This window comes from Xiphophorus hellerii, chromosome 14 (genome assembly GCF_003331165.1).
Source record: "Xiphophorus hellerii strain 12219 chromosome 14, Xiphophorus_hellerii-4.1, whole genome shotgun sequence".
NCBI lineage: Eukaryota > Metazoa > Chordata > Actinopteri > Cyprinodontiformes > Poeciliidae > Xiphophorus > Xiphophorus hellerii.
Genome location: NC_045685.1, coordinates 28,611,135 through 28,622,602, shown reverse-complemented (window position 1 = coordinate 28,622,602; position 11,468 = coordinate 28,611,135). Strand labels below are relative to the sequence as shown.

General features: G+C 40.2%; 1 protein-coding gene across 1 annotated transcript; it reads right to left on the bottom strand.

Annotated features, from left to right (window-relative positions):
* Positions 1-4,079: 4,079 nt before the first annotated feature.
* LOC116732609 (uncharacterized) lies at positions 4,080-11,122 on the bottom strand. Its single transcript, XM_032582925.1, has 9 exons — positions 10,921-11,122; positions 9,480-9,515; positions 8,654-8,917; positions 8,329-8,574; positions 8,107-8,247; positions 6,230-6,286; positions 5,969-6,016; positions 5,459-5,542; positions 4,080-5,016 (listed from the first exon to the last, which is right to left on the bottom strand). Exons 1-9 carry the CDS (start codon positions 10,943-10,945, stop codon positions 4,925-4,927), a joined length of 993 nt encoding a protein of 330 aa, XP_032438816.1. The 5' UTR covers positions 10,946-11,122; the 3' UTR covers positions 4,080-4,924.
* Positions 11,123-11,468: the final 346 nt, after the last annotated feature.

Here is an 11,468-nt window from a genome sequence, read left to right as displayed (position 1 = left end):
AATAATAATAATAACAACAACAGCGGCAGGTCTCCAGCAGCCCGAGGGGAAAGAACCGGTTCACAAGAACCGGACTGGGCGGAATGACGTTCATTAAGTGATTCATTCCTTCAGTTGTTCAACATGGAAACAAATAAAGTTACATAACAACTCATATTTAAAAATGTACCCAGAAACCATGAAGAGTAAACAACTAGACTGGAAACCAGCAAGACTCAGCAGGGACTGGGAGATTCCCAGTTCACCCAGTTCACCCAGTTCACCAAATCAAACTGTTATTTTAATCTCAATAAATGGATCAAATAACCCAGAAGCTGCTGTTTATGATCCTCTGGTTGGTTTTGGTTGATATGAAACATTAATGAGACAAAAACAACAAAACAAAACAGAGAATCTGTAGAAGAGATGAATTATGTTTTCACTGCAGAACTTCAGTAAATTAATATAATTTAACTAATAAAAAAATGTATCATCAAACATCAAATTAAAGGATCAAAATTAATACAGTAAAATTCAAAAACAAAAATAAAAATAAAACAAAGTAATAATGAATAAATGATGCAGAATCAAAATTAAGAGATTTTAAAAAATAAAATCAAAAATAGAAATACCAGTAATGAAAAATATGAATAAATAGAAATAAAACATAAATACATTATTAACTGAATATTACAAAATGAAATGAAACAAAACGGAGGTAAAAAAATTTACTGAAAAAAACTGAAATAAAATATAAATAATAAACAAAAAATATTAAAATAAGCATAAAAATGACCAAAACTTTAAAAATCTGTGTAATTTATAATATAAAACACATTAATACAAAATAATTGTAAATAATTTTGAAAATCTTTAGGAATTAAATAATAATAAAATAAAATAAAATATGAAATCAATAAAACATGTCAGTCCAAACAGACAGTTCAGAGTTTAGTTTGAAAACATGAAAACTTTCATAAATGTGTCATAAATCAAACATCAGCGACGCTGCAGGTGAGTCAGACACCTGAGGAATGGACCAATCAGAGCGCACACAGCCAGTCACGTGACCAGCAGCCGCGCTTTGGGAAAATAAAAACCATGGATCCATAATAAACACAGAAACTGAGCCAATCAGAGCGCAGGCAACAGGAAGACAAAATGACGTCATCAATGCAACATGGAGAGGACATGGCGCCACCTGGTGGCGACTGAGGAAAGTAGGAACTGCAACTTCCGGTTTAGTTAAAGGGAATAATTCATCTATTGATCATGAACATATAAAACATGTAAAATATATAAAATATATAAATATTTAAATATAGCACCGCAGATGATTTCAGAACATTAAATATTTCTCTAAGGGAGACATTTGTGCAGAAGTCATTGGTCGCTTTTTAGATTTAAATGAAAAAAAAAAATGAAAGAGGCGATTTTTAGAAATTCAGTAAAAACAGTAAAAACACAGAAATGCATTTTTATTTTCCTTTTTAATCTTTACATGTTTAAGTTTTGTCTTTCTGTGCAGCAGCAGAAGAATTACAGCAAATTCTCACAAATATAAAAATAAAATAAAAGTCTAAACATTAATAACAAAATTTAGTCAAAACTATCATGTAGTTATGAAAAAACTACTTCAGTCTAGAGAAATGTGTAACTGAGTTTAAGAAGAACCCGAACCGGTTCTGGTGAGTTACATCATCAGAGCTCGTTGGTCTATCTGACTGATTGATTGATTTATTGGTTGTTTGATTGATTGGTACCAGAACCGGTCCGGGTCTGGAAGGCGGGACAAACCTCTCCAGGCCCCCTGGAGCCGACCTCATGGCCGAACCCTGGACTTGGATCAGAACCAGGACTGGAGCGGCTGAACGGAGCAGAACCGCGATGATCTATGGCAAGCCGTTTTAACATAAATTCGGACAGAGTCCAGATATCTCAAATTGTTTTATGACTAAACGTTTTAGTAATTTAAAATATCTCTAATTATTAGTCTAAATGACGTCATATACATCTACAATGAATTACTGAATTATCTACATTTAAATTATGACTAGTCATAAAGTAAATTCAAAATATCTCAATTTTAGTTTTGAGTAAAACTAATTTTATTTATATAACACATTTTTAACAACAAGACAAAACAAAATGCTTTACAGGAAACGGAAACACAAATAAAACCAAAGTAAAGAGCAAAAGAAGAAAAAGCTAATAATGTTGATCTAAACTAGATAAATTAGATAAACTAGATTCTCTTATGTAGAAAATTATTAATAAGTTTCTTCTGGTCTAATTTCACCTCTGGGTTGGAAGAAAAGAGTCTAAATAGTAATTATTTTGGATTCAAAGGTTTTTCTAATCTCTGTTCTGGGTTGATAAATAAATATAAGTTAGAATCTTCTGGACTAAATATGTAATAACTTTTACAAATTATGACTTTTAATTTGTAAAAGTAATAAGTAATAACAGTTTCTAAATAGTTGGATGAAAAGACAACATTGGGTAGAATATGGCACATAAAGCAAGACAAAAACAAAGATAAACGGGAAAAGTTATATGTTGGTGGAAAAATTAATCAACTTATTTACAAACTGTGTGCAGAATGTAAAACTGATGAGCAGTAAATATGTAAATATTAGGCTAGTTATCAGTATTGGACCAAAGGCTTTAAAATTGTGACGCTTTTGATGGTTCAGATAAACTCAGGAAACTGTAACAGCAGCTGCTGGGGGCCAATTTAATTTTTTGTCATGGGGCCCCAGGTTCCTGGCAGCGGCCCTGCTGGCCCCTGAACTCGGTGCCAGTCTGTGGAAACTGCTGTAGAGGTGAGTTGTATTTTTCAGCCCACAGTAGAAAAGTGTTGGCAACACAGAAAACATAATTCTTATTAACTAAGTCATGAATATTTACTAGATGTGAGACTGGAACCAACTTTTGTACGTTTATTTGTTAACACTATAAAACACTATGTGTTAAATGCTATTTATTTAAATTCATCTGCTAAATAAAACCCACCGTTTTAGAGCGAAGACGGTTCAGAAACATGATCCTGTCTCCTGCCACAGGACAGGACACAGGACAGGAGACAGGACATGAGACAGGACAGGAGACAGGACAGGAGACGGGACAGGAGACAGGACAGGAGACAGGACAGGAGACAGGACAGGAGACGGGACAGGAGACGGGACAGGAGACAGGACAGGAGACGGGACAGGAGACAGGACAGGAGACAGGACAGGAGACAGGACAGGAGACAGGACAGGAGACGGGACAGGAGACAGGACAGGAGACGGGACAGGAGACAGGACAGGAGACAGGACAGGAGACAGGACAGGAGACGGGACAGGAGACAGGACAGGAGACAGGACAGGAGACGGGACAGGAGACGGGACAGGAGACAGGACAGGAGACGGGACAGGAGACAGGACAGGAGACGGGACAGGAGACGGGACAGGAGACGGGACAGGAGACAGGACATGAGACGGGACAGGAGACAGGACAGGAGACAGGACAGGAGACAGGACAGGAGACAGGACAGGACACGTTCTGCTGCAGGACGTCGACCTGCAGCTTCAGACTTTAATGTTCCTGAAGGAAACGGTTTTCCACAGACCGGCTGCTGGACTCCCGTCGCCCAGCGGCAGCAACAACGCAGCTCCTGGTGCAACTGAACCAGGGAACCTCAGCAGGGCTGATGCTGAGCCGGCAGGATCTTCCTACATGGAGCCGACGGCACCAGAGGTCCAATACCTGCAGCCTGGGACCAATCAGGGTTCCTGTTACCGAGGCAACGATCTGTTATAGTTCAAATGATTGAACTATAGTGAGTTTGAAGACGTGAGGGAAGCTGGACGATACGCCATAAAAATGAAACCTGACACCAGATCCTGTTTTAATTTTTCTTTCTTTTCTAAAATAAGAAATTGCAAATGACAGAAAACATTTTCAAAAAGTATCTTTTGGTTCCATCAGGGCCAGGCTGGAAGGGTTTGTCTCTAGTTATGAGAATATAGACATAAAATTAAGTTTCAATAATTTTACCTGAATTAATTGTTAAAATTATGAGAAAGTCATTTTATTGAACAGAAAGTTTGGATTTATTGTGTTGGAGTTCTCACAAAATGAATATTTCATCCTTCTAATATTACGACTGTATTCATTATGACTTAATTAATGTAATGATTATTTAATCATGTAAACAATCAGCCTCTAATTCTGTCATGAAGTCCAAACAGAGGCAGTAAAACAAGATGGCCGCCCTGCGGTGCTGACATCACAAGAAGAATCAACAAAAAACATCCAGATTTTCCAAACATGAAATCTTCATGAAGCAAAACATCAATAAAAATCTTTTATTCATTTCTTTCCCTCTCTTTTTTACCCCAACAGGATTTATTGCCCCTCCCTGTTGCCCTGCTGCCCAGTGGAGGGGCAGGAATCCAGATGTTTTGTGTCTTTCCAGAGGTTCGTCTGGCTGCTCTTCGTCTCTCTTCAGTTTGCTGATTTTCTCTCAGCATCAATAAATAATCAAAGCTGATTTTTCTGATTCAACTAGAACTTCATAAAGTAGATGTGACACAAAGATCTTCCTAGATCAGCTTTAAACTTTTATAATCAGCTTTAAACTTTTATAATCAGCTTTAAACTTTTAGAATCAGCTTTAAACTTTTATAATCAGCTTTAAACTTTTATAATCAACGTTAAATTCCTGCAACAACCTGAAGAATAAACAAAGTCATGAAAAAAATAAAAACTGAATTTTACTGAAATCTCTGGTTTGGTAACATAAATATTTTCTCTGTAGAAATATTAACATTTTTTCAGGTTATAATGAATTTAAATGATGAGTCAGCAGGACAGAACCCAGACCAACAGAACCGGCTGGTTCTGGTCGGGCTCTGGGTTCGGACCGCAGCTGTCCAGAGGTCAGAGGTCAGAGGTCAGGTCAGCAGCTGGACGGGTCGGCCGGGTCCGGTTGGGTCACTCTCCACTTCAGCAGGGAGTAAACCACGTGTTGTTCTGGTACCGCCGCTGGTTCTGGAGGGAAACAGAACCCGGGTTAGGGACCGTTTCCATGGAGACGACGTTCCGTCTCCAGTCTGTCAGACTGGTTTATCGTTCAGAGGTTTAATGGGATCAACTGGGTTGACCAACATCTGACCAATCAGGAGCTGCTCTCACGTCTTCACCTGTTACCATGGCAACGCAGCTGCAAACATCTGCAGCGAGACGTAAAACTGTTTTTCATAACATTAATGAAATAAAATGTTAATTATTTCAGATCCAAACTTTAAAATGTTTTTCAGATTTTCCTTTTAAAAAATTATAATTTTTTAGGCAAATTGGAACAAAATTGATTTGATTCTGAGCAATAAAATCAGGATTTGTGTTTGTAAACATTTCACTGCGTTTCATAAATAATCAGATTCTGATGCGGTAAGGACGAGAGGTCAAAGGTCACCCGGAGCAGCAGCCTCACCTCTCCTGGTCCTGATGCTGACCGGCCCGTACGTTACGTCTCTCTCTCTCCTCACCGATGAGTAAACGGGTTCTGGACCGGGTTCTGCAGCAGAACAGAGTCCGTCACTGAAACGCTTCCAGACGCCGAGCGGAACATAGATCTGTGTTTCTAGAAGTGACAGGAACTGGAGAGCTGCTGGTTCTGGTGGAAACCATCAGAGGTTCAGAACCATCAGAGGTTCAGAACCATCAGAGGTTCTGGACCATCAGGATGAAACTCAAAGTTCCTCTGCATGATGCTGCCACCTTTCACAGGATGAGAGAGAAACCACCGGATCTGATCTGGATTAAACTGATCTGGATTCAATCTGCTCTAGATTTAACCTGATCTAGATTTAACTTGATCTAGATTTAACCTGATCTGGATTAAACTGATCTGAATTAAACTGATCTGGATTTAACATGATCTGGATTAACCTGATCTGGATTTAACCTGATCTGGATTAACCTGGTCTGAATGTTCCAGTACCTGTTGTGTCTGGAGCTTCTGGTGTGGATGAATAATCAGCTGCTGAGTCTAAACAGTTTAGGAGAAAAAATACAGAGAATAAAACATGATGAATATTTTTATATTTGAGGTTTAAATAATCAAACTGTTTGATCAAATCATCTGAGTGTTTGTGAACCTGAACTGTTTCAGATCCAGTCAGATCAGATGATCAATTAGTTATTGGTTCTGTGTTCTGGTGTCAGCTGGTTTCAGATCAGTGGTTCTGACCCAGGAACTGACCTGCAGCAGTGACTGACCCGGTTCTGTCTGGTGAATAAACAGCTGCTGAGTTTCTGCCTGCAAACCAAACAGGTTGAGAGAAAATGAAATAAAACGTAAAACATGATGAAGGTTATCAGACGTTACAGCAGCTAGCTTAGCTTAGCTCAAGTTATTCTGACCGATTCAACTTAATAATCGATCAGGAGATAATTATGAATATTCAGTGAAATTGTTTCCCACAGCTGGAAGAATCTGACTGTTAGCATGCTAGCATGACTGCCTCATGCTAACATGCTAACAGCTCAACGCCCAGGCAGCAGAGATGATATTCATGACCTGCATCAGCTGCTAGCTAGCTCTGCTAATCCTAGCTAACATCCATGAAGCTCCATTTAAACTCCTCTGGATTTCAGTTAGTAGTTAAAATGTTATTTGAGTTTTTGAAAAGCTAATCAGCTGATCCCAGTTTTATAGGAACAATCCTCCTTGTTGCTATGGCAACACATTATAAACAACTGCTCAAAGGTTAAAAGGGTGAGACCAGTGGTGGGAACACTTTGCTAATCTGCTGAAAGGTGAGCAAATTATTCATTTAGCATGTTAGCATTTTTATTATTACAGGAAACGTTTAGCGCACTTAGCTTCACCTAAATTAATTCTTATGGATAAATTCTGAAATGCTAATTTCCTCTGGTTTGGTTCTTCAGGTGGTTGGACGTTTATATTCATGCTCTTATTTTGAAGTGGAGGAAGTCTGTTAACGCAGCAGTTTCATTTCCTCTCCTTACCTTTTTCACCTGCAGCAAAAGATGTTTATCCTGTTCCCAGAATGCATTGCGAAACAGTTTGAAATCTCCTGAAACCTGAACAGTTTCAGTTCAGGAAGAGCGGGGGCGCCATGACACGTTTCATCCAGTAGAGGGCGACATGCTAAATGAAACGATGTTTATCAACGTGGTTGAAGTTAGCACTTTAGCCTTAGCCTGCTAGCAGAACTAATGTTTATGGTTAGAGCTTTGTGGTTAGCATAGCTAACGTTTTAGTTAGCAGTTCCCACCACTGGGTAAAAGGAAAAATGCTGCACAGCAACTAAAAGCAGAAAGAATAAATTTCCCAAAATGTAAGAAGTGAAGCAATAAATGAAGATCAGAATAAATAACAGAGCTGCTCCATCTACAACCTCAACCTTAAACACAAACACATTTCTGTTTCAGCTCCAACCTCAGTCTGATTTTAGTCAGACATCCTCTGATTGAAATATCCTGTTTCTGAGCAGCTATCGCTACGTTAGCATTAGCATCCTGATGCAAACCTTCCTGTTTGCTGCTCTCCTCATGGATAAATGAAGAGCTGCAGCGTCTCTGGCTGCAGATTAGAGGAAGGACAAATCAGCAACAGCTAGCAGCTAGCGGTGAAGCAGAAGGAAAATGTTGCAGTTTCTTTACCAATAAAACCCTGAAGATGTCGTGTGCTTTGTTTAGACCACTGAATAAAATCTAGAGCAGCTCATTGCCACTGAAAATCTAAAATCACTTCAGCTGATTCTGGTTCTTTTGCTGATTAAACAGTTTAAACATCAAAACCTGAATAAAATCATTTCCAACCAAACATGATGAGATCAGAAGCTTCAGGCGTTAAATCATGTTTGTGTCACTGAGGTGAAAACCGAAAGTGGAGCCCAGAAGACAGGAAGCAGAACAAACTCCACAGCTTCTCTCACACTTTGACCACAAACATAATATTGAGCCAAAAGCTGCTGATGAAGCCTGAAGCCCCCCCGACTCTGCCGCTAAAAATAAAAGCCACATTATATAAACCGGCAGTAAGACACAAAGCGGATAAACAGAGGAGGAGTTCAGGAAGCTGCTGGAGGAAGAAACCTGATGAAGAGTTACCTGCTGGCTTCCTGCAGAGGCGCCGAGTCAGCAGAACCAGGAACAGGAAGAAAAGCAGAAAACCGAGAGAGGAGAGAGAGAGGACCATGGAGAGAGGAAGAGGAGAGGAGGAAGGTGGAGGAGGAGTGGAGGAGAGTCTCTCTGAAATGAATCAAAGGTAATAATTTATTTCTTGTCTCCTGATGAAGGTTGAAGCAGACAGAGAAGCTGCTGACCTCTGACCTTTGACAGAGATCCTGCTGGATGGAGACTCTCCATGACGGCTGATGTTACATTTATAGAGGCCTTCATCAGAGCTGGAAACATGGAGGAGGGTCAGGTTGCCTGAAGACTCGTTGCCGATGAAGGAGCCATCTTTATAGAAAGCAGCTGGGAGGTTGTGGGTTGGATTCTTTGCTCTGCAGCTCAGAGTGACGTCATCTCCCTCCATCACAGGGAGGACAGGACTCTGCAGGATCACTGATCCACCTCAACACAGAGACAAACTACAGCATTTCATCCATTTCCACACAGCTTCAGCAACACTAACTCCACAGTCTGATCTTACCAACAGTGAGGTTCATGCTGCTGGAGGATCCACTGATGGACTCACACCAGTACAGACCAGTGTCTAATGGGACGAGACCAGTTAAAGTACATGAAGAGTTCGCTGGTTGACCCCAGTCCTCACACTCAGCTCTGGTGTCTCTGGTTGTGTTTCTCCTCACAGTCCATCCATCAGATCTGTTTTCATCCTCACAGGTCAGAGTCACTGGTTCATATTCAAAGAACTGAGATCTGCTGGGAATCACAGTCAGAGGAACTGGGAGGACTGGAAATTCAGAAAAATACATTAAAACATTTATTTAATGTCACAAACCAGGAGTGTCATGTTTTAGCTTCCACTAACTGAGACGTCACTACACACAGCGCCCCCTGCTGGACATAAAGAACAGTTTAATAATTATTTACTTCAGAAAGTTGGTTTCAAATCGATCTGTTAACCAGATGTTTGTGTTTGTTTGTGGAATATTTTTGGTGGAGACTTAAATGAACATGAAAACAGATATTTTATGAATTATTTTACACTTTATTGAATTCCTCAAGCTGTTAAACCATCAGCATATGGAGGCGTTGATGTCAGAACGACCCAGAGTTTGGATTTATTTCATGTTTCCGTCTCAGAGTGAAAACTCTTCGATCTGTTCTGGTTCAGAAAATAAAACATGTAAAACTTTAGATTTAACACAAACAAGATGTAAAAACGTTACATTATTATTGAACCGTTCCTCCATGTCCAGCAGGGGGCAGTAAACAGGATAACAGTGTTTAACTGAAGAGCGATTTACTGACTGTGACATCTGAGATTCTAGATCTGTGGTGAATTTACTCACCTGGGCTTGATGGCCAGAGAAGTTCTGATGTCAGCACTGAAAAATCAATAAAATTTATAAAACATCACAAACAATAACAAGAAACATCTTAAAGAGAGAATAAAGAAAAGAACAGAGACGAAACGTTAGACATGAGTGAGACGTTCGCTGTCCTGCAGGGTCAGTGTTACATCCTGCAGTCCAGCTTTGAGTCAGATCAGATAAATATTAGGGTGATGGTTCGGAGGCCCTCCAGAGTTTTACAGCAGAGTTTCATTCTAGAAGCTCAAATCGGATTTTTTCTGCTAATGAAATGTGACGCAGTCAGATTTGTGTGTGAAAAACTTTTCAGTCGTTTTTTACCGTCTGGATTCTTCTGCTGCAGAATTATGACAAAAATTAAAGTCTTATAAAAGCGTTCAGACTGCAGACGATACGGTTTGGTTCCACATGTGGAGGCAGAACTGATCCGATGTTTAGAGGTTCAAAAGATCGGAATCGGGCCGATCAGAATCGGGCCGATCAGATCGCAGTGAAAAAATCGGATTTTTGTCGCATTTTCCTTCAGTGAGAATGAAGAGAAAAAGTTTAATGTTTCAGTTACTGGTGGTAAATAATCTGAGTCTGATTCTAGTTTCTGTCTCTTAGAGTCACTGGAAGAGATCAATGTATATCTGGATGGGTCACACACACACACACACACACACACAAACACACACACACACACACACACGCACCCACACACACACACACACACACACACACACACACACACACACACACACACACACACACACACACCCACCAACACACACCCACACCCACACACACACATATTGAAGAACCGTGTAAGGAGAGCAGTTAACCGTGTTTTGCTCGGTGGGGCCAAACAGAACCAGACAGAACCAGACAGAACCAACATGCAGAGACCAACCAGGAGACTCTAACCACTTACTTCCTCATCAAGCAGCAGAAATACTAAATGTTAATCATATTTACTGAAAGTCCATAAACGCAGCTTGATACGAGTTTCTAGACCAGCGGTGGGCAGTCCTGGTCCTGGAGGTCCGGTGTCCTGCAGCTCTTAAACGTCTCCCTGGTCCAACACACCTGAATCCAACAGCTGGATCTCCTCCTGGTGCCGTCAGGTTCTCCAGGTTCTGCTGATGACCTCATTATTTGACTCAGGTGTGTTGAAGTAGAGAAACATCTAAAAGTTGCAGGAAACTTTTAGGCCCTCCAGGCCTGGACTTGTTCACCTGATCTAGAAGTTTAGAAAAAGTTCAAATCTTCGCCAGCAGGCTGACTGGCTGCTTCTCTCTGGTTTCCAGACTAACAGAAAGAAATATGAAATGCTAAATAAAAATGAGTGAATTTCTCATCCTGTCATATTTTTCAGTTTGTCTGGTAAACAGCTGATTTAATGAAGGTCAACCTGCAGGTTAAATCGGATTAAACTCACAGATCAGCCATGATGCTCCTCTCATCGTTTCTCTCAGTTTCTGTGAAATCTAGATGAAGTTTGCATTTCCATCGAGGTGAACCCTCCCCTTCCTCTGTCCTGTGGTTACAAAACTTTAACAGGAAGCAGATCTGAGCCTCACTTCTTCAGCTCAGCCTGTCAGAAAAACCAGACAGTTAGCAACGTTAGCAACGTTAGCACTGCTAACCTCATCAACGGCTCAGCCATTCTCAGGACTTATTGATGATCCTCATTCATGTCACAAACTTCTGGAGTTTGAATCAAATACATCAAAATACAGAATAAAGATTAAGATGAATGAAGGTAGAAACTGAAACTAAATGCGGATCTTTTATGATTATTAGACAGTAAATATTGGAGGGAAAGATGGAGGCAGGACGGTGTGTGTTGAGCTCCCCCTGCTGGTGCCAACAGGTTACTGCATCTCGTTTCTGGGTCCAGTATTATTGTTGTTAATGTCTTGCCATACCAGGTGTTGCGTTCATTTTGGTTCATTAGGTTCAGGATTTTCCTCCTTGTTTCCGTTC

Coding starts and splice junctions, on each gene's coding strand:
- LOC116732609 (XM_032582925.1), bottom strand. CDS start 10,945: ATGAGAGGAGCATCATGGCTGATCT. Junction 9,516..10,920: donor AGGAGCATCATGGCTGATCT/GTGAGTTTAATC, acceptor TTGATTTTTCAG/TGCTGACATCAGAACTTCTC. Junction 5,017..5,458: donor CAGCATCAGGACCAGGAGAG/GTGAGGCTGCTG, acceptor GTTTCCCTCCAG/AACCAGCGGCGGTACCAGAA.